Here is a 23,817-nt window from a genome sequence, read left to right as displayed (position 1 = left end):
ACCATTGTAAAATCTTGGGAGCTGTACCCAAACCCCACAACTTGTAGATGGCCTGTAATATGCTTCAGCACTAGATCCTGCTTGGGCACTAACCTTAGCACTTGGTAAAATGGATGTAGTTAGCTGCAGGGTGCTGTATAGGTCCAGGGCGATTAGTCTATCCCAATGAAACCAGACTCTGAAGACTCCTTTTTGGGGGGGGGGTATGCCCACCATGATGGGCTAAGCCTGGCTTTATATAGGAACCAGCAACACAGACAGGTAAGACTGTCACCTGTCACCGCTTTTACATCTATTATGTGTATCCTGAATAGTATATATACAGTATTAGCCGTTTTCTAATGGCACTAAAAGTCCACCATTCAGAGCTTAGCCCCAGGTGGATGACTGAGGTGTTATGTCACACTATAGCAATGTAGGTATGGGCTACACTTCTAATATTGACTATAGTGACCAGTGGGTTCTTGTAATGACACTAGTGGATGGCACCCCATAGACCACAGTATAACAGGTGAGCCGTCACCAGCACTCCTATACACATAACATGGACTTTGATTTGGTGCAGTTCATATAAAGCTTACATATCTGGGGCTTACAGGGTCCCTTCTTCAAGGTAATATAGTGGGAGTTCAGGGATCATTATGTCACTTTGAGGAAGGGACCCTGTGTGCCCCCAAAAACATTTGGCTTTATATGACACGTCACTTTGCACTATAAAAACTGAATGGTATTTGCATCAGAGTGTTGGTGATGGCTCTTTCTTGCATCACACCACTGCTGCTTAGGCGGCCGCCTGGAGCTTTTTATAAGGTACACAGGTGCTTCTCCCACCCTTCTGCCATGAGGACTTCACTATGAAACATTTGACACCCAGGTTGCTGCATACTCCTTCACGACATGCTAACCCTATTTCCACACTCTACTCCGTAAGTACCCCACGGAGTAATACCCTCACAGATCGCAATGGTCAAAAACAGACTCAAAAGAACTGTGGCAAAATCTTACACAGACATTCACTCTGCTGAAGGCCAGCAAAACACTCAATCCGCTTAGAGCAATGCTACTTCCCTTGCACATGAACGGGGCCCTATTTGAACACCAGTCTCTCTATCCAATTATAGCGTTAGCCCAGACAGTTGACAAATGACCTACCGGACTTAAAGGCCTTTCTCCCAACTATGTCACAATTTCTCAGACGACTAACTGCTTTAATACCTCCATCACTTTCTAGAGCTCGAAGGCGCCAGGCTCCTTATCTGCCCCGGTGTTGACTACCAGGAGTTAGAAACAAAATACCTCCTAGAGGATGCAGATATTGAGAAGGGGGGGGGGGGGGGGGAGAGGACCCAGAGGCAGTGTTAGAGGAGGTCGCAGAAGAATTCTCACCCCCAGGCTCCTATACTTCTGATCTAATGGCTTTACGCAATATGCTTGCCAAAACTGATATATTAATTTATGCTGTGTGCAAAAGCCTCAGAATTATCACACTTGATTGTCCTCTGTGCTCACCATGCCCCCTTGGGTACTAATTGACCTGCCAAGTCTAAAAAGACATTCCCTATTCGTGATCAAATAGAATGGGCAATTTACGATTATTGGGTCATTCCTGAAAAGATTTTCACCGCTCTGAGAATCATTGCTGAACTTTGGAATGTTGCTGTAGTAGACACTGCTGTTTGTCTTAAACAAGCATCTTTCTCTCCTCATTGTTCTTTCATTCAAAGATTTTGAGGACAAAGTTTGAGATGCTATTAAAGGCTCTCTTTACTCTCTCAGGCCCAGCAAAGTAACACAAACCTTACACATATGCCCTTTATAGGAGAACATCTCTTTAGTGAGGGACTTAACAAATTTGTCAAATATGTCACAGGAGGAAAAGCCCTACTTCCATAGCAGAAGGTTACAAAAGATGTCTGTTAGTTTTTATGTCTCTTGGTCGCTGACATCCCAGACCTGTGTGTTTTTAATTGTTGATTTCAAATTGGGTACAAAGTTTCAAACTCTTCACTGCTCCACTCTCTCAAATAACCAAAATCTGCTTAACGACAGTTATATTTGCAGACTGCTCTGAACCAACTCTTGTCCCAGGGATTGGTCCTTCCGGTAGTAGGACAGGTTGAGAGATTTCCATTCAAAGCTGTTCACAGTACCAAAGCCCAAAGGGGGTAATATGTCCTATGCTGGACCTAAAATCCCTAAACAAGTACCGCCTAGTTACAAAGTTTCTTCAAGATGCTTATCTGCATATTCACATTTACCCACCTCATCAGTACTTTTTGCATTTTGCAGTAGGAAATGATAATTTCCAATTTGTTACACTGACCTTTGGCCTGTCCTCTGCTTCCAAAGTATTTACAAAGGTTCTTGCACCCTTCTTCCCCTCTTGAGAACTAAAGGCATTCAGGTCACAGGGTATCTGGGTGACCTTCTTCTGAAGGACTTATTACCCTTCCAGCTATCTGCAAACATCCACATGACTATTCAGATAATTCATATTTTCTGTTATGTAATCCAATTTCAAGCTGGTCTTATATCTCACACCTCAAGCCTTGAGGTTAAAGAGTCTCTTTGTGAGAGTCTCCTTGAGTGTTTTGGGCCTTTTGGTGTTTGAGGCTATGCTTTTTACCCAACTCTATTCAAGGCCTCTCCAACACAACCTCTTGTTGGCATGGAACAAACCTAAATTCTTTATTGACCTGACCATGCTCCTATCCAGTTAAGCAAGGAACTCTAGCTTGGTGATGCCAGGCTGGGGATGCTGGGAAGGAGTGTTAATCTCTCACAGTACAGGAAACATGGTCTCCAGAGGAAGCCAAGCTCCCCATCAGCATTATGGTGCTTAAAGATAAAAATGCCTGTGCACCACTGAACACCCGATTAGGGTAAATTGAACAACACCACTGCTGTGGCCTACATCAATTGACAAGGGGACACCTTATTCATGCAGTCTTCAAGGAAGAAAGCCTGATCATCTCATGGACATAAACGCTGTTCAGTCATCTTGCTCTCCCCGATGTCCTCATGCATCCCAGGAGTGTACAGATGAAATGTGGCTTACTGTCTGAACCAAGGGGGACATCTTGAACCTCATATGTCAGTGGTGAGGATGTGGGCATCCTGACTTCCAGGTTCAAGAGCAAGTTACCTCTGTTAGTGTATTTGATGCTCTGAGAATTTCCTAGACTCATTTCAGACTAATCCATGCCATTCTTCTAGTAATTCTGCCTGTATTGCTCCACAAAATAGAGCGAAAGAGGACACTGTCCCAGAACAACCAGGTACACAGACTTAGACTTCTTCTAGGAGACTGAACCCTGGCCCCTTCCAAAAAAACAAAAAAAACAAATCCTGTCCTTTTTAAAGCATGAATGCAGTGCTTATGCTGTGTAAATTGGCCCTTTGTATCATCTAAAATACCTGGCTGATCCTGCCTGGTTCTGCCCTCCCCTCTGTAAACTGACCATGGTTTACCATGGCTGCTGAGCCCTGACACCGTGGTCAGTTCACGCGCCTCCATTATCAGCTGTCTCCTCTGTCCTCCTCCCCTCCCTGCCTGTCCGCTCCGGTCTGCTCTCTGACCCTCCCCTCCTGCCGCTATCCTGACTGGGTCTTATTGCTACAATCTGCCCTGTTACCTTAAACGATGTACTACAGTGTATGTGTTTTTAAAAAAAAAAAAAGTTGCTGTAAACCTTATTTCATAGCGCTGCTTGGCACTCACGTGACTGCCCGCCGCTCTCTCTCCTCTCCTCCTCCTGGCTGATGTCAGTGGGGGATTCTTGGCCTCTCCCCCTGTAGTTATGTGACTGCTCGCCACTCTCCTCTCCAGGTCTGATAACTACAGAGGGAGGGGCTGAGAATACCCCACTGACATCAGCCAGGAAGAGGTGAGAAGGAGAACGGTGGGCAGTCACGTGAGTGCCAAACCGCACTAGGAAATAAGGTATACAAGGGCATATTTTTCTAAACACTTACACTAGGGCACATCATTTAACATAACAGAGGAGATTGTAGCAATATTGCACAGTGGCTTTACAACCACTTTAAAGAAGAAAAAGAACAAAACTTCTTTTTATTTATTTTTTCCATTTTGGTTCGAGTAATGGAGGGGTAACTTTCTGTCCCTTGGCAAAACAGGAAGTTAAAGAACATCCCTCTAAAACAGGGGTGTACAACCTTTTAACCTTCCTAGGCCACATTTGAAGGAGAGGAATTGTCTTGGGCCACACATAAAATATTGCTAACAAATCTGTTGCACTTAAGATCAGTAACAGGCAAACAGCAGCTGACACAATATTGCTGGGTATAATGGAAGAAATAAATGAAGAGGTGCAGTGCTTATTAAATATAAGTCCAATAAGAAATGTAAAGTTTATGAAGGGCCAAAACACTTCTCAAGATGAATACTGGTACGCTGGTTAGAAAAAGCCGTCACCAACACCCAATAGTACTGACTCTTACCCTAAATCAAAGGGATTTGCACAGTGGATGGTCAAATGATAGAAACAGTGATCATTGCAGGCAGGTAGAACCACTCCGCCAGAGGTATGCTGATCAATGCACAGGTATGGATATCAATACTCTAATCTCGCCATAGACGAGAGTGCTGCCAGCATTGCTGCCGAGGTTGAAGGGGTGTGGGGGAGGTCAGCCTGTTGGTGCTCAGACCATACACCACACACTGCATCAAATTGGTCTGCATGGCTGTTGTCCCAGAAGGAAGCCTCTTTTAAGATGATGCACAAGAAAACCCCCAGTTTGCTGAAGACGAGCAGACTAAGGACATGGATTACTGGAGCCATGTCCTGTGGTCTGATGAGCCCAAGATAAACTTATTTGGTTCAGATCGTGTCAAGCGTGTGTCGCGGCAACCAGCTGAGGAGTACAAAGACAAGTGTGTCTTGCCTACAGTCAGGCATGGTGGTGGGAGTGTCATGGTCTGGGGCAGCGTGAGTGCTGCCGGCACTGGGGATCCACAGTTCATTGAGGGAAACATGAATGCCAACATGTACTGTGACATACTGAAGCAGAGCATGATCTCCTCCCTTCGGAGACTGGGCCGCAGGTCAGTATTTCAACATATATAACGACCCCAAACACCCCTCCAAGCTGACCACTGCCTTGCTAAAAAAAAAAAAAAGCTGAGGGTAAAGATGATGGACCTAAATCCTACTGAGCATCTATGGGGCATCCTCAAATGGAAGGTGGAGGAGTGCAAGGTCTCTAACATCCGTCAGCTCTGTGATGTCTTCATGGAGGAGTGGAAGAGGACTCCAGTGGCAACCTGTGAAGCTCTGCTGAACTGAATTTTCCAGCACTGCCTTAACCCCAAGAGGGTTAAGGCAGTGCTGGAAAATAATGGTGGCCACACAAAATATTGACACATTAGGCTCAATTCGGATGTTTTCACTTGGGGTGTACTCACTTTTATTGCCAGCGGTTTAGACATTAATGGCTGTGTGTTGTGAGTGTGACACTTTATTACAGGAGATGTGTTACTGGCCAGATCACCAGGTGAAAACAGAGGGGATAAGCCTAAAAAAAATAAAAAATATATAAAATAAAAGTTTGTAGCCACCACATGTAATTATTGGTAAGCTGCAATATATTATATCTTTGGTTTTGGGTTTAATACTGCTTTAAGGTAGACTGGCAACGTATTTTTCATTTGTGTGGCGCCATCCACAGGTTGCCCCAGCACCCTACACTTTGGTGTATATTGGTCATGTGCGCAAAAGAGTGGTCTTTATGGTGTACCAGTGTTAAACTGCACAATAAAGCATTACAAGAAATGGTACATGTCTGAGCTATAGCTAAGGTCCGGTGGCTGCATGTGCGGGTAACTTGGCTGCCTTAACACAATGCATGTTGATGCCTATATATAACATGCGTTAAACGCCCCACAATGCACTGGTTTGGTTTGAATGGACCCTCAACATATATTTTGCTTTAAACTGATTGCATCCACATTGCATATCTAAAATGTTTTCTATAAACAACTATATATTTCCTTTCAGTCAAAACCATTGTTTGCTGCTGAGAGATACGGTACATTAAATCACCTCCACATTTAGTGTTAATTTTGCTTTTTTGCTATTGCATTACAGTTACCATTGTCACGTGTATCCATACCCAAACTCTTCTGAGGAACGACAAGAGATAATATTTGGATTGAACACAAGAATTCAAGACTTGCAGGCGGTAAGCTAAGCTAGGAGCTAGCCTTATCATGTACATAACGTAGGTGTGGGATTCATAGTCCTCCTAACAATGTAACTAATAATGGAAAAGACAAGAAAGGGTATAGAAGCCAAACTAAACAATAAGGAAAGCCAGATACGCCTCTACTTGCAATAAGGAAAATAAATCGCACCAAAAAGTAAAGGCATAGAAAAAGATGCCACACACAGAGCCACAGAGATATAGTATCTGAAAAATTAAACTAATAAAAATGTATTGATTGTATAAATACACAAAAATGAATTGCACAAGTTACAAAATCAAATCAATGAACCTCCACCATCTAATGACAACATTGTCATTGGACAAACAAATACAGACAGACTAACAAACATATAAGAGAACGTCTTCACTACACGTGCATAAATATATAGGCCATGGAAATGCTGTATAAGTGTGAGCAGTGTGACAACACCAGACATTTTATAATAAAAGGATATAAAAAAAAAAATGGCAGGAACCTGTATGACTCTGTCATCCAAAATCATACGATTTGAAAAATTATTGACATGGTATGCTGTTGATGGCCGTTAGAGGTATGGGGTATTGGCATACTGCAGTGATTCTCAACTAGGGTTCCTCCAGAGGTTGCTAGGGGTTCCTTCAGCATTGGACCATTTCTGCCTTTCGGATAAGTTCCCACTCACACCATTGATCTTTTTTAGCTATCTGTAAGGAGGTAATTCTTCCCAATAACCACAAGTTTAAGTACCGTTCTTCCCACTGACCAGCTCACTTATGTATCATGAGTTGTAGATTTCTCATTTTTAGCAGGGGTTCTCCCGAGACTGGGGAACTATCTCAAGGGTTCCTCTGTGTTGAAAAGGTTGCGAAAGGCTGGCATACTGGATCAAAGCAAATTAATTATAATCTTGCGAGTACTAAAATGTTTCAATCCATCCAAGCCTTTTTTTTCCCATGTAGTTTATCTTTTACTAGGCTATTCAATATTTTTGGCCGGGGTTCTGTTTTACTAACCTGCCCTCGATCCTGGTGCTTATACTTGCCTTCCCTTTGCTTCCTTGCCATGCAATTTACAATATTGGGTATTTAAAGTGTTACTAAACCCACAACAGTAAAATTATTATGTATATGCAGTAAAGCATGCTAGTTATACTCACTGTGGAACCTAAGGGGTTAATCCTCTGCATTGTGTAAAAAAGGCAATTTGTACATGGCTTCTCTGATCCTCCCCTCCTTCCACTGTCTCCTGATGATTTCCTGATAACACAGAGCCAATGGAGGCACTCTGCACATGCTCAGTTTAAGTTTTGCTAGAGAGGTTTTTTTTTTCTTGGAAGAGTGCATGTGATCAGCATAAGGCCAATCGGCACTGTCCAGACAGAGTCAGGGATCCTACAGTCTCGTAGGTCAGTCAAAACTCTTCCTACAAGCTTTAAACAGTGCTTGGCTGAACAATGATAGAAGTCACAAGACTGCTATATACTGCTGATAAGAAAAGGTATTTAGCAGTTTATATTTACTAAAATGATTGCATTTCCATGTTCTGTGTACTGTGGGAGACCAGGTATAGGGAATCATGAGTTTAGTAACATTTACGTTAGGAAGGAACATATGATACTGTCCTTGTTCCCATGATTGCGGTGCTGTGTCCTTGACCAGCAGAGGGATCTTAGCCCTGTGAAAGCTTTGCTCAAATAAATATAGATCTAACACAGGGCCTTTTCTCTTTTGTTCCAGTACATGGACAATGTACAAATTCCCTTTTTAAGGCTTTTAAAATCTTAATGGCTATCGATATGATTATTTTTGGCTCTGTAACCAATGTTTCCAAGTATTTCTCAAGTATATATTCTGTTCCTTGTAGGTGATCTCCCAAACTGAGGAATATCTCAAACAAGTTCTTTACAAGGCATCAGAGTCCATCTTCAAGTGGGTTATTCAAGTCAAAAAAATGAAAGCTGTATATCATGTGCTGAATTTATGCAGTTTTGATGTCACCAACAAATGTCTGATTGCTGAAGTATGGTGTCCTGTAGCCGATCTTCAAACCCTGAGACATGCACTTGAGGAAGGCTCAGTAAGTCCTTTAATTGTTGTGATCTTTTTTGCACATTATTTCATAGTTTTTATGTCATATTTTTTTTATCTGTACTTTTCAAATTAACATGAAGTGTGGGTTTTCATGATTCAGCTAGTATTAAACTGTACAGTGGGCTGTAAAGGTATGTATGGCAAGATTTTCCATGTGTATTTGTACAGTTTGAGAGATCTGCTGGAACTGTAACCATCACTAACCCAACACAATCTTTGTATTGTATTGCACTTTGTATGCAGTAACAGAATGTTGTCTACATTTAGTGTAGAGACACGCAGCGGGTGTTGCGGAAAAGTTTTCTGCTGTAAATGGCTAGAGTAATTTAATGGAAACTTGCACTCACACACATCAGCTCCTCCCTGCATCGTATAACCCCCTAGGACATTGATGGCGAACCTTGGCACCCCAGATGTTTTGGAACTACATTTCCCATGATGCTCAGCTATACTGTAGAGTGCATGAGCATCATGGGAAATGTAGTTCCAAAACATCTGGGGTGCCAAGGTTCGCCATCAGTGCCCTAGGAGAAGCGCTCTCCCAGGGGTTTACTTTGTGCTCTCTCGTGTCCAGCATTTGCATCCATAGATACAGAATGCTGGACTCGACCCCACCCCCTGACACCCGCATCATTGGATTTGATAGCAGCGGGTGTAAATGGCTGTGCTGCCATCAATTGATCCAATCAAGAGCCAAGAACCCTGGGCAGAGAAGGTGAGCATGTCTCCGCCGAGGAAACGAACAGGATCAGGAGAGTAAAACGGGGGGGGGGAGGGGGTTAGGGGGCCAGTCACTGTCAGAAGTTTTTCACATGGGATGCATTAAGGTGAAAAAACACAAGGGTTTCCAACCCTTTTTTAGGATAAAAAAACCTTCTGTTTTCTTTTGCTTTGAATAAAGATCATGATTCTCACGCCGTAACATCTTTCACATTATACAAAAGAATTGGGCTGCGCAAATACAGTGTGACAAAAAATATTGCAGTAACCGCCATTTTATTCTCTAGGGTCTCTGCTAAAATATATATAATAATTATATGTGTGTTTGGGGGTTCTACATAATTTTCGAGCAAAACCTTGTAAGCAACAAGTGTCAAAAAAGGTTTAGACTTATGCCCTCTACACACGGTCGGACATTCCGACGGATTTTGGCCCAAACTTGTCTTACATACACAGGTCGCACAACGTTGTCTGAAAATCCGATCATTCATAACGCAGTGATGTAAACACGTATTATGGGACTATAAAGAGGGCAGTAGCCAATAGCTTTCATCTCGTAATTTATTCTGAGCATGCATGCCACTTTGTCCGTCGGAATTTAAACGATCGGATGTGTGTCGGAAATGCCGATGGAAAAAGTCAGATGGAGCCCACACACGATCGGATTTTCCAACAAGATCCGATCGCACATTTTCTGTTGGAAAGTCCGACCGTGTGTACAGGGCAGTAAAGTGGTTAAACTGACTTCATTTAGACCCCTTTCACACTGAAGTGCCACTAAAGCACCAGTCCTTTATTCTCCTGCAGTTGATTATGACAAAATTGTAACAAATGTTAAACAAAAAAAAGCCCTGCCATTTATAGTAGTATAACCATGAGGAAGTGAGGTTTGTGCATCCCATCTAGTGTCTTTCGGGTAAATAACATGGGTTTTATTCAAAGTCTAATCAAGAGAAACAATTTTTTTTCAAAATTGTTTGTTGTTTTATGAACTATTAAAAAAAGCTATATTTTTTTAAAATTTTATTTTTATTGACAGATATATAAAAAATATATTGGTACAACAACCAACACGCTCAACATGAGCCTATAGAATCTTAAGGTTTGGTACACAGATACATGAGATGTACAAATTCGTAGTAGTATATACTTGGGTGTCCAGTCTCAATAAAGAACAATTACATATAAGTACAGAGTAGGCTGGATTCACTATAATGTGATTCCCAGTATAAAACTTTGGTCTCCAGTTCTCACACATTGTAAGTATAGAAAATAGATTACTCAGATTAGCAGAAATGGTGAGAATGGAGTAGCACCAAGTGTTCCACATCTTGTTGTATTTGCTGGTACAACTCCTATGCTGAAAAAAGATTTTTTTCATAAGGCAGTATCTAAATTCATAATCTGGATCCATTGACGAGTAGGCGGTGGGGGGACAGATTGATTGATTGCACTTAAGTGCAATAGCCTTGCAAGCTAAAAATAGTGTTTCTCTTCAGCATTATTCCAGTAAATTTTGGCCATTGTTCCTCATCTAATATACCCAATAGACAGATGTGCGGATCACATAGCACAGGGGCCGAGAGAATTTTAGACAGTATATCACTCATTTCCAGTATACATCAATAACAGGGCATAGCCACATAACATTAATAAAGTCTGCACACCAGCTGGTACATCTAGTACATGCCAAGGTTGGGATACGATGCATTGCGTGCAATCTTACCGGGGTTATGTAAGACTGATGTACCATGTAGAATTGAATAAGCTTGTTAATAGCTGTTGAAATGGTTAAATGGGCGGTACATGCTTCCTCCCAGTCCTCGTCCAACAGATCGGGTATAAGTGTTTGCCATTTATTGCAAACCTCCAGAGGCTTTGTGTTAAGTGAGCAGAGATGTACCTAGGGTCTCCAGCGCCCTTGGCGAGAATCTGTATCAGTGCACATAAATTTTTACATCAATTTCCTTTACATTTTAATTGTCTGTATAGGGGATGCATGGAGTGTGCTGTGAGTATAGGGGGTGTATGGGGATGCATGGAGTGTGCTGTGAGAATAGGGGGTGTATGGGGATGCATGGAGTGTGCTGTGAGTATAGGGGGTGTATGGGGATGCATGGAGTGTGCTGTGAGAATAGGGGGTGTATGGGGATGCATGGAGTGTGTTGTGAGTATAGGGGGTGTATGGAGGATGCATGGAGTGTGCTGTGAGTATAGGGGGTGTATGGAGGATGCATGGAGTGTGCTGTGAGTATAGGGGGTGTATGGAGGATGCATGGAGAGTGCTGTGAGTATAGGGGGTGTATGGGGATGCATAGCGTGTGCTGTGAGTATAGGGGTATATGGGGGATGCACGGAGTGTGCTGCGAGTATAGCGGGTGTATGGAGTGTGCTGTGAGTGTAGAGGGGGTGTACTGCGAGCAGAGGGGGAATGCATGGAGTGTGTTTATATTCGATAAAGTGTCTTTTTCTTTTTTCTTTTTTTGGGGGGGGGGGGGGGGGCTTGCAAGTAGCTGGTCTTGCCTAGGGCACAGGATAGTATAGCGCTGGCCCTGTTTGGATACTGTAAAGCAAGCACTCCTGATCTGGGGGACAGTTTAATTGCAGTGGCAGTGCCCAAGGCAAAGCAGAGTGCCAAGATCACAGGGCAGGGTTCCTCTAACAGTACCTGAGACTCCAGATCAGACTGCCTGCTGCTGACATAGATAAAATGACAGGACTACAGAGTGGAGTCTCCCTCCCCTTCCCTAGGCACAGCAGCAGCTCCCTTGTGAAAAGAACAGCCATCAACCATCCTCATAATCTTTCTTCCTCCTGGACCACAGCCAGCCTTGCATAACAGGAAACCTCCGTTCTCTCCCCCCCCTATTGTCAGATGACTAGCACTGCAGAGCCAGTCAGCTCTCTGCTCCCTCCCCAGCGGTCTACCAAGTAAGTAAACAGCCAGCAGCTCAGCTCTTGTCATAACTTCTGGGCTGGGCTCACTCTCTCTGCTCCACACTGCTTCTTCCTCCTCCCTCTTCTTTCTTCCTTTGAGCCAAATGCGGAGGCACCATGTGACACAGGGGGGCTTTTATAAAGTAGCACCTCTGCACAACATTCTGAATCAATCCGCCCCCCTCTCAGCCGGGACTAACTAAACATCAGTGGCTTATTCGACTGTATCCCTCCTCTACAGCAAATCGCAGACAAGATTCACAGGAGGTACAATATTTTTAAAAAATTGTACGCATTGTATGCCAATACCTCAGTGGAATTTTTGGGGGTGCTGTGAGGGTGCTTGAAGATTTTTTTGGAGGGGCTTCAGCACACCCAAGCACCCACCTGGCCCTGCCCCTCTGCGCCCCTGGCGGCTCCCGGTCTTACCCACCTGTTGGTACGCCCCTGTAAGTGAGGTAGCCAATAAATGGGAGTAAACAGTAGAAATTAACCGCTTGGGGCCCTGTTACCTTAACACCCCAATCAATGGATCGTCGGAGAACTTGGTACTAGTAATGCCAAATTAAGTTTGAAAAACATGACGCAACTGGAGATACCTGTAAAAAGCCATATGGGGGAGTTCATATTTTCTCTGTAAATCCGTGAAGGAACCCATAACCTTCCCTGTGTTAAAAGCTATATTTTAACTAGTAGTGATCCTATAGATGGTATTCACTGCGGGATCTTTAAATCCTTGTGGTTGCGCTATCTTCTGTTGCAGGATTGCTTGCTGGTTTGCTGCAGCCCATACACCACTTTAGCATTAACTGTGTTCATAAGCGCATACCTATCCGTTTGCAAAAAAGGTGTTTGTATAAAATCTTATATGTTCACTAACTTCCCCTTCTTAAAATTGAGATAACATGGAAGTAAGGAAAATATATGCAGACTATTACATGCTGGGCCATAATAGTGGTGTGATGCATATCTTCCTTCCAAGTGATCAGCTTCTAAATTCATTTAATCATCTGCATTGTATATAGTCATAACACTCTTCTGTTATCTTCCAGAGAAAGAGTGGAGCTTCTATACCTTCTTTCATCAATCGTATCCCTACCAATGACACGCCTCCAACATTAATCCGAACAAACAAATTCACCTCTGGCTTTCAGAACATTGTGGATGCCTATGGAGTTGGAACGTATGGAGAAGTGAATCCAGGTTATTTATATATGATCTATTAACTCTGTTTAAAGCCCGACTGAGTTCAATCCCCTAACAGTGATAACCCCCTCCCCTTCCATGTAGTTCTCTATCATGTTAAGTGGAGGATAAATGGTTTTCAAATGTTTCAACAAATATCTGAAAAGTGTGGCATGCATTTGTATTCAGCCCCCTTTACTCTGATACCCCCAACTAAAATCTAGTGGACCCAATTGCCTTTAGAAGTCGCCTAATTTCTAAATTGAGTCCATCTGTGTGTAATTTTAACTCTGTATAAATACAGCTGTTCTGTGAAGCACTTAGTTTTTTTTTTTTGTTTTTTTTTGAGAACCTCAGTGAACAAACAGCATCACGAAGGCCAGGGAACTCACCAGACAGGTCAGGGATAAAGTTGTGGAGAAGTTTAAAGCAGGGTTAGGTTATAAAAAAAAAAAAAAAAAAAAAATCCCAAGCTTTGAACATCTCATGGATCACTGTTCAATCCATCGTTTGAAAATGGATAGAGTATGGCACAACTTCAAACCTACCAAGACATGGCTGTCCACCTAAACTGACAGGCTAGTCAAGGAGAACATTAATCAGAAAAGCAGCCAAGAGGTCCATGGTAACTCTGGAGGAGCTGCAGAGATCCACAACTCAGGTGGGAGGATCTGTCCACAGGACAACTATTAGTCATGCGCTCCACAAATTATGTCTTTCTGGAAGAGTGGCAAGAAGAGGCAAAGCCATAAGTCCCGTTTTACAGTTTGCGAGAAGCCATGTGGGGGACACAGCAAACATATTGAAGAAGGTTCTCTGGTCAGATGAGACCAAAATTAAACTTTTTGAACTAAAAGCAAAACGCTATGTGTAGTAGAAAATTAACACTGCACATCACCCTGAACACACCATCCCCACCATGAAATATGGTGGTGGCAGCATCATGTTATGGGGATGATGTTCTTCAGCAGGAACAGGGAAGTTGGTCAGAGTTGATGGGAAGATGGAGCCAAATGGAGGGCAATCTTAGAAGAAAACCTGTTTAGAGTCTGCAATAGACTTGAGACTGAGGCAGAGGTTCACCTTCCAGCAGGACAACAACCCTGAACGTACAGCCAGAGCTACAATGGCATGGTTAAGATCAAAGCATATTCATGTGTTAGACTGGCCCAGACAAAGTCCAGACCTAAATCCAACTGAGAATATGACAAGACTTAAAAATTGCTGTTCAGATGCTCTACATCCAGTCTGACAGTTTGAGCTATTTTACAGAGAAGAATTGGCAAAAATGTCGCTTTCTAGATGTGTAAAGCTCCCCAAAAAGACATCCTCAAAAAGACTTGCAGCTGTAATTGCAGCAAAGGGCGGTTCTAGAAAGTATGGACTTGGGGGGCTGAATACAAATGCACGCCACACTTTTCACATATTTATTTGTAAAAAATTTTGAAAACCATTTATCATTTTCCTTCCATGTCACAATTATGTGCCACTTTGTGTTGCTCTATCAGGTAAAAGCCCAATATAATACATTTACATTTTTGGTTGTAACATGACAAAATGTGGAAAGTTTCAAGGGGTATGAATACTTTTTCAAGGCACTGTAGTAGCTGGGTCCTGGTGTGTGGCATTTCCACCTTCTGTTTACAGAGAAATCTGTACTTTCTGGTTATGCTGCTGCCCAGGATAATCGCCTCCTACTCCCAGCATGCCTCAGTATTTTCCTAGGAGGATGAAAGTATATTCTCTGCTCTGTTGAGAAAGGTCTAACATTTTTTCTTCAGTCAAGATTTTTGCTACTTCACTGCTGAGCTCATCTCTGTATTCAGCTAACTAGATCAGACAATTCACAGACTGACATTTCCAGAAACACTGGACTGAACTTGCAGGGCTAGCCTGGAATGTGACCTTCGGGCACAGAGCTCTGCATTGTTGCACTTTTCAGACCTGCATGTACTGGTAAAAGGTAGCCACATAGCTCTTTCCTAGTCCAGAGCCTTTGCAAAGTGCATGACCCTCTCTCTGAACACTCACTTTGTGAGTAGGCCAAGCTCCAGGACCTACCTCACTACTTGGATCTAAGTCCCATTAAGATTCCCACTTCTGTTTCACTGCTGAATGGATTATCCCGGAGGTATTGAGTTCTAGAGTTTTTCTCCCAGCCATTCCCCAGTTCGTTAATTAGTGGAAACTGCAGATGCTCTGGTGTCTCCTTGGGATCAGTACACAGTGATCTGTTAATTTCCGCCCCTGAAACTCCATCTGTTTCACATGGCCAAGATTGAAGGCATTCCAATGATCCTCAAAGCTCAATGCTGGCCCAGGTGGATGTGTTTCCTAAACCTGGTAAGACTCGTGGCAAAGGCCCAGTGGGCTCTTCCTGATCACCGGGATCTTCTGTTTCAAATGCTGATTCACCATACTGCTTAACAATTGCTGTATTTGACGGCACTGCTGATGAAACCCAGGTTCTGAGAGATGGGGAACATCTTTGAATTGGTGAAACTAACAAACTGAATACTAACCTCTACATCTCACAGGATCAGATATATTGCCAGGCATGAAGAGCATGTTCGCATTTTATTGGTGTGAAATTTTAAGGACTGATGTATTTTCCGTGTCTATTTACTCAATGCAACGTCAACCTTTTTTATATTTTACCAAAATGGATAATATATTGTGTTTTTGTGTGCACTAAAATTAAAGTGGTTGTAAAGGTTCCTTTAAAAAAAAAAAAAAAAAAAAAAGAACAAGCATGTCATAATTACTTCCACTGTGCAGTTTGTTTTGCGCAGAGTGGCCTGATCCTCGTCTTCTGGGGTCTGTCAGGTCACCTGAGACCAGGTGACAGATGCACTCCATAGGAGTCGGAAGTGCACCACTAGGTAGTGGACCTTAGGACTGACTGCTGCGGATTGTACTCGGGGAGATTCAGGACACAGGTCTACAGGATCACTAACACAGATCCCAATGGGAGCTGGAGCATAGATTCCCCAGGGCGTGGAGTCTAAGAGCCAGTGGGTGTTCGCCAGAGCCTCCAGTGGTGAGGATGGACTTCACTGCAGTCTGGCTCCAGGTCGCGGCCCCTAGGGTCTCGCAGCTCATGCTCACAGTAGACTACAGGAGAAGGAAGCAGCAGGCTGGAACGACAAGGATAATAAGGGGATAAGGCAGAGGTCAGGGCAACTAGCAGACAGGAACAACCGAGTACACACCAAAGGTTCAGGGTCACAGGCAGACGGGGATGGCCGGGGACGGCCGGGGTCATGCCAAAAGGTCAAAGTCACAAGCAGACAGGAATCGAGAACACACCAAGGTCGGTAACAGAGTCAAACAGAGCACACGGCAAGCAGGAAACCGGATGCCAAACACACAGTGGATACACAATGGTTGATCAGCACCGCTGGCTTTCAGTCCACAGGTTAATATAGGGCCTGGGGTGGAGCCACGCTTAGAGGAGAGGTTATAAAAACCCCCAGGTGGAAGTTGCTGGCCTCTTAGTCAGAACGCATGAGGGGGGGTAAGCAAACAGAGGAAGATCGCTGCATAACCATGACAGGGTCCCTCTGTGGCTGTCTTGGCTCCTTCCCGCAACCGCTAAACCCCCTCTGGGAAGCGTTCTCCCAAGGGGGTTAGCTTGCAGGCATGCTATAGCCACCCACTGTATCACTTGGCCCCACCCCCCAGTGGGCCAAGTAATTGATTTGATTGACAGCAATGGAAGCCAATGGCTACACTATCATTCATCCAATGAAATGAAAGAGATGAGAAGCCAGCGAGTTCACGACGCAGGACTTTCGAGGGCTCAGGTAAGTAAACGGGGGTGGAGCTGCTAATCAGATGTTTTTTCCCCTAATGCATAGAATGCATTAAGGTGAAAAAATATGTTCCTTTGCAACCCCTTTTAACTTTTGTGCATTTTTTCACTGAAAATATGTGTTTGATAAACATGTGCATATTCCGTAACGACTACCACCATTTTATTTTCAAAGGTCCCAGTTTTCAGAAAATATCTAACAAAGTTTAACTATTCTTTAGGCTTAAGATGAGCATTTCAATATAGGTGTAAAAATGACCGGGTTAAAGGTCAGGTCTCTGAAATGCTGGTCTTGTTCCAGTCACTGCTGGCTTCCCATTTATTGATCAAGACCTTTGTGCGGTATATCTCATGTGGCTCTCTATATTCTTTCCCCTGGCATTCTGTAGAATCAAAATTGTGTTATTTTGGCTATTCAAAACCTTTAGGATATAACATTAAGGTTATATCCAGTATATTCCACTTTCACTCACAAGGTTGTTTTTCTTGTGGCCACCACTTCTGTGAGGTAAGGGAGTTGGCATCTGGTTAAAAAACAAAAAAAAAAAACTTACACAAAGACAAGGTGGTCTTAAGGCCCTAAACTTCCTTCCTGTGTAGTTTGTGCTGTGAAAGTTTACCTGCCTTCAGAAAGGCTATCTCTCTGTCATTCCTGATGGTCCCCATAAAGGTGAAGCAGCTTCTCATTCCACCATTTCTCAATGGCTCATACAGATCGTTATCCAAATTTATGGTCTTGTATACCGCCCTATCCTTTCCGGACATATTGCACTAAGATAAGTGTCTTTTGGGCTCTCTGGCTTAAAGTGTTAAAAGAGAAGTATGGGTTTTGCTCCCCCCCCCATTATACTTACCTAGGTGGATGCAGCATTGGTCCAATTCTGCATCTGTGCCCCCGGCATCTCTGCACTGAGAACTGAGCCATCAAACTTTGCTGCTCTCCTGCTCTGCTTCTCCATGCTCTCTGGAGTGGGGAGCGACCGTCTCAACCTCTCAGCGGCTCGCTGATAGCTGAGACGGCTATCAGTCCAGGTACCTGGCAGATGCAGACTCCCAGAGTCAGGATGACATGGTGCCTGGACTGATCTGTGTGACGTCAGCAGAGAGCGGACTTCATACCCCTCTCTGCCTCAAAACAGGTCACAGGTCCTTTTTAATTAAGGCAAAATGTGTTTTTTAATTAAAAAAATAATAGACATGTTATCACCTGCTGTGTGCAGTGGTTTTGCACAAAGCGACCCGTACCTCCTTTTCTGCGGTCTGTAGTCTAGCCTTCCTACAGTAAGGGACATGACCAGAATTTGCCACATAGAGGTGCCCCCCCCCCCCCGTTACTTGCGTTACTTACCTGACCCCTCGAAAATCCCGCACTCCTTTCCGACATCCTCTTCGCCGCTCAGCCTAGCTGTTGAATGGCTGCAGTGAATGGATTGAAAGCAGCGCAGCCATTGGCTCGCGCTGCTGTCAATCACATCCAATGACGCGGCACGCTGGGGGGCGGGGCCGAGTGATAGTGATCAGCTATAGCCGCCGGCTGTATCACTGGAGCGCACCCGCAAGTGGTTCTCACCATGCGAGGGAGCTTGCATGAACGTGAAAAGTACTTGTGGGGGGGAAGCCGAGACAGCTGCCAAGGGCCCCAGAAGACGAGGTTCGGGGCCACTCTGTGCAAAACGAGCTGCACAGTGGAGGTAAGTATACCATGTTTTGATATTTAAAAAAAAAAAAAAAAACTAATCTGCATGGCTTGCAAAAAAAAACTGATGTCTCATAGAGTGCGCTAGGGTGTTAAAGGTACACCCAGAGGGTGGGTTAGAATGCATTACCAGTGTCCACCTGTAGCAGCCTATAACCCAGGGTTTTTAAACCTTGAACCTTTAATCCAAACACTAGGTTTTTGGGGGTTTTTTTTTGTTTGTTTGTTTTTTTTCATTAGCTGTCAATTTCACATTTGCTGGGCAGTTTGGTCTGCATGAAAATATAAAGACGCTGAATACGTGCATTACATTAATCTCATGCGGTTATTATAATCCATGGTTGCATCTCTCCAATTGTTGGTGACCTTTCTGATTTTTTTTTTTTTTTTCTTTTTTTGCAGCTCCCTATACTATCATCACATTTCCTTTCCTATTTGCGGTTATGTTTGGAGATTTTGGACATGGACTCATAATGGCTCTGTTTGCTTTTTTTCTGGTACTCTATGAAAACAGTCCCAAATTCCAGCGAACTCAAGATGAAGTAAGCAAGATTTGTTTCCCTTGCCGTTCCCTTTTTATTCACTCCCTGTTGTTGTTTTTTTTTTTTTTTTTGTTCTATACTTTTATTTCATATAACAGAGCAAATACTGCATATAACCATTTTTAGATCATGCCCATTTCTGAATTGCCTATATACACTATATTACCAAAAGTATTGGGACATCTGCCTTTTACATGCACATGAAATTTAATGGCATCCCAGTTTTAGTCCGTAGGGCTCAATATTGAGTTGGCCCACCCAGCTAGAACAGTTTCAACTCTTCTGGGAAGGCTGTCCACAAGGTTTAGGAGTGTGTCTATGGCAGTGATGGCGAACCTTGGCACCCCAGATGTTTTGAAACTACATTTCCCATGATGCTCCACTCCACTGTAGAGTGCAGGAGCATCATGAGAAATGTAGTTCAAAACAGCTGGAGTGCCAAGGTTCGCCATCACTGGTCTATGGAATGTTTGACCATTCTTCCAGAAGCATATTTGTCAGGTCAGACACTGATGTGGATGAGAAGGTCTGGCTTGCAGTCTCTGCTCTAATTCATCCCAAATGTGTGCTATTAGGGTGAGGTCAGAACATTTGTGCAGGCCAGTCAAGTTCTTTCATGCCAAATTTGCTCATCCATGTCTTTATGGACCTTGTTCATGCACTGATGTGTCATTTTGGAACAGGAAGGGGCATCCCCAAACTGTTCCCACAAACTTGGAAGCATGAAATTGTAAGAAATGTCTTGGTATGCTGACGCCTTAAGAGTTCCCTTCACTGGAACTAAGGGCCATGCCCAACCCCTGAAAAACAACCCCACAATCATAATCAATCTCTCTCTCTCTCTCTCTCTCTCTCTCTCTCCTCCCCCCCCCCCCCCCCCCCCCCCCCCCCCACCAAATGTTTTGGACCAGTGCACAAAGCAAGGTCCATAAAGACATGGATGAGCAAGTTTGGGGTGGAGGAACTTGACTGGCCTGCACAGAGTGCTGACCTCAACCCGATAGAATACTTTTGGCATGAATTAGAGTGGAGACTGTGAGCCATGTCAGCCTTCGTGTCCAACATCAGTGCCTAACCTAACAAATGTGCTTCTGGAAGAATGGTCAAACATTCCCATAGACTCACTCCTAAACTTAGTGGACAGGCCTTCTCAGATAAGTTGAAGTTGTTATAGCTGAAAAGGGGTGGGCCAAATCAATATGGAACCCTATGGACTAAGACTGGGATGCCATTAAAGTTCATGTGCGTGTAAAGGCAGGTGTCACAATACTTTTGGCATTAGAATGTATTTTCTTCCTGATCCCACACACTCAGGTTTACACGATTCATTATTTACTATGTAGTGTGGGGCCTAGATAAATAACCTATTGACAATATCATCTTTGGTTACGTAAAAACTAACTTTGAGAGCAAACCTGAAGTAAAGTTTAACATGTGCCCATGTCAGACAGCTTACAGAACCAGATTTGAACTTCCACATGTGATTTAATATGCACTTTGCTCCTAAATCTTTTTGTGGGCTGAAAACATGCCACATTGCTGTGGAACTGGGTGTCACCCCTTGCTCAGTTGTCTTTGTGAAACTACTCAATCCCTCCCATGTGCTACCTCTACAACATGGTTGCTAATTCTGTCGTCTAAGACAAGGACTAGGAAGAACTGAACATACTCCTTGACATAAACACAGTGCATAGGACAGCACTGCATTTCTGATCAATAAGAGAAGTTCATGTAGTTTACAAACACACGTGTACGTTTTATTAAACTGAGAAGTTTTTTCTCAGTTCAGTTCTCGGCAGTTTTCAGAGGAAAATTATCTCCTGCAGCCTGTTTATGAAGCCCAGAACTTCAGTTCTCAGAGGGAGAACAGAGGAGAAGTTTTTTCTCTGTGTAGCCATGGTGTTGGCACTACTGACAAACAATCCGCCAAATCACCCCAATGGTCTTAGTTCCTTTTCACCACCTGCCAAACTTGCTTCCTCTTGCACAACTGGTTTCATCCTGCACAACTTGTAATTACGCTTAGGGTATAACACATCCTCTTCTAATGGGTATGAAGAACTCGCTCTGAATAAGCCCCTCTAGTGGCTCTGGTGACTTGCTGCTACTAGGCCTGAGGCCTGTAGAACCTCTCCCGGAGGCCTAGTAGGTTAAAGTCTATCTTCTAGGAGATGGACTACTGCTCCCAACCAGTCCAACTTGCAAACCATGTGCCAGCTGGCCACACTGATTTGACACAACTCCCCACAGTCTCTTCTCTGATCCAGGGCTCTTCACCATCCACCGTGTGCATGATAAAGACTCTGATAGTGACAGTGTAGAAGCAGAGTTCCCTTACAGAATCCCTGGCACCTCCAGCCATCCACTGTGGTAACACTCGCCAACCTTCCAGCTCTGAGTCCTTGCTAAGGAACTTTTCCAGACCATGCGTTCCGGCAGCTTTTCCTGCCCCTCTGCTCCAGGAGTTCCCTGCCACTGACCGTGTGGTGGCAGACATTGCCAATGACTGTGTAGAGGCAATGTTCCCCTCAGGCCGCGTACACACGCGGGGACTGTTCGCCCAACTTTGTTCGTCAAACAGTTTGAACCGGACAGTCCGCTCAAATTAGCATGGACGGACTTGGCCACACACGACGAACGAACAGTCCGCTGAAACTTGCGCGATGACGTGAACGGCACGTACGACGGGACTAGAAATACGACAGTCCTATACACTGCAATGCACCTTCGCCGTGTAAATCCTTTCTGAGCATGCGCGGAACTTAGTTTGACGAACAAGCCTACACAGGGCGGACTGTCCGCTCAAACTAAGTTTCAGCGGACAGTTTTACGGAATTTCCGAAAACTTTGTTCGTCAGACTGTCCGCTGTAACTGTCCGCTGAAGCCCCACACACGAGCTGGACTGTCCGCCGAAAACTTGTTCAGCGGACAAAGTTGAGCGAACAGTCCCCGCGTGTGTACGCGGCCTCACAGTTCTCCCCAGACCGCCTCCTACAATCCCCCCAGACGGGGTTTGCTCCTGTGGCTGTCTAGCTCTCCATTCCTCATGTCGCTCTGTCGACTACTCCTCCCCAGCAGCATGTGACCTCCACCCTTATAGGCGGTACGCCCCCTGCTATGCCAGTTAGGATTGGTCAGGGTTCCCACAAATGCTGCCTGCCACTCCAATTCTAGGCCCAACCTCCCTTCCAGAATTATTCTCCCTGGAAGCAGGGGAGGTGCCTGAGAACTGGAGCCCAAGTGGTCACACCCTCTGCTACTCTAACCAACTCCCAGCCCCCCCAGATCAAAACAGACAGGCCTAGCTTGCAGCACATAGGCCTGCCTAAATGTGTCTGTGCTGAACAAACCTAGTAAAACAACCCTTACTAGCACCTACTTTCTGGTAGAGGGCGCTACATTCACCCCCCACCAAAATCACAGCTGTCCTCAGTTGTGGAAAACCATTTACTAAAATACCTCCTGGGCCCAGGAGTAAAGAGCATCCCATAAAATATGGTTGGATAGGGAAAAGGGTAACAACTTGGATGGGGAATTTATTATACAAAAATATAGTGTATATACTCTGTTCATATATTTTACATTGTACATTTTATACATACATTCTAGTCTACAGGTCCCTATAGCTATTTCCATACAAGGGGAGACAGAGCATTGCTCCTGTGGGAGGAATACTCTGCTTACCACAGGTCTTCATCTGTAATCCAGATGTGGATGGACAGCTGTGATCGCTTTTAAGAGGGCAGTAAGCATTATCACAAATGTGAAAGAAACGTGAAACACATCATCCATTTCACACTCCCCACCAACCAGGTCACTCCCCAGCCACTTCCCATGTTAGCCACCTACCTTCAACTTCAACAAGTGACCGTTTCCCAACCTGCAGATGACAGACCCTACTCCAAAAGATATCACTCCCAATTGCCCCCCACCCACCCACTGATTGATATCCCTCCATGACCACCTCACACCCCCCTACTGACAGACCTCTTTTCCCATCCTGTCCCCACACACCCTCACCTGCTGACCTGTAAATGGGGGGGGGATCACTCCCACAATGTTGTTGTGTTCTACCAGTGGAGATCCTTCCTAACCCACAGAATACAATGATAAGTGTTGCTAATTATAGCTGGCAACACTGATTGTTTTGGGAAAAACCTGACAGGCTAGTTGTACTAAAGTCGATTAATATATTGACTTGTGTACGACCAGCTAGCCCATACCTAGATCGACTATGGCTGGTCTCTACTTAATTGGTTTAATTTCAATTCATGTATGGTCCGCTTAACCACTACGCACTCCCTAAACATCCTTCCAGAAACCTTTACATTTTTCCGTCCCAGATTCCTTCATCCTCCTCACCTGTACATTGCCCACTGTCATACCTTCCACACTTCTCACCTGTACATACTGCTCACTGTCATAGCCTCCACGCTCCTCTCCTGTGCATACTGCCCCATAATACCCTATCTTTCTCTCCACACTCCTCTCCTGTACACACTACCCCCATCATACCCTCCACACTCCTCTCCTGTACATAGCGCCCACTGTTATACCTTCCACATTCTTCTTCCTCACCCTGCACATACTTCCCACTTTTATACCATTCATACCTCCTCCCCTATGC

The 23,817-nt window shown here is 44.2% G+C and overlaps 1 protein-coding gene across 1 annotated transcript in view; it reads left to right on the top strand.

Moving 5' to 3' along the window:
• ATP6V0A2 (ATPase H+ transporting V0 subunit a2) overlaps positions 1 to 23,817 on the top strand; it is a gene marked incomplete in the record, with an annotated part of 78,906 nt that overhangs the window by 27,150 nt on the left and 27,939 nt on the right. Inside the window, 4 exon segments of the mRNA XM_077461855.1 lie at positions 6,108 to 6,201; positions 8,069 to 8,281; positions 13,005 to 13,155; positions 19,050 to 19,189. Of these exon segments, the coding sequence (XP_077317981.1) occupies positions 6,108 to 6,201; positions 8,069 to 8,281; positions 13,005 to 13,155; positions 19,050 to 19,189 (598 nt within the window).

This window comes from Lithobates pipiens, unplaced genomic scaffold (genome assembly GCF_037356315.1).
Source record: "Lithobates pipiens isolate NorthernLeopardFrog02 unplaced genomic scaffold, aLitPip1_a1.2 Scaffold_3, whole genome shotgun sequence".
NCBI classification, from domain to species: Eukaryota; Metazoa; Chordata; class Amphibia; order Anura; family Ranidae; genus Lithobates; species Lithobates pipiens.
This window is presented reverse-complemented; position numbering and strand designations above follow the sequence as displayed.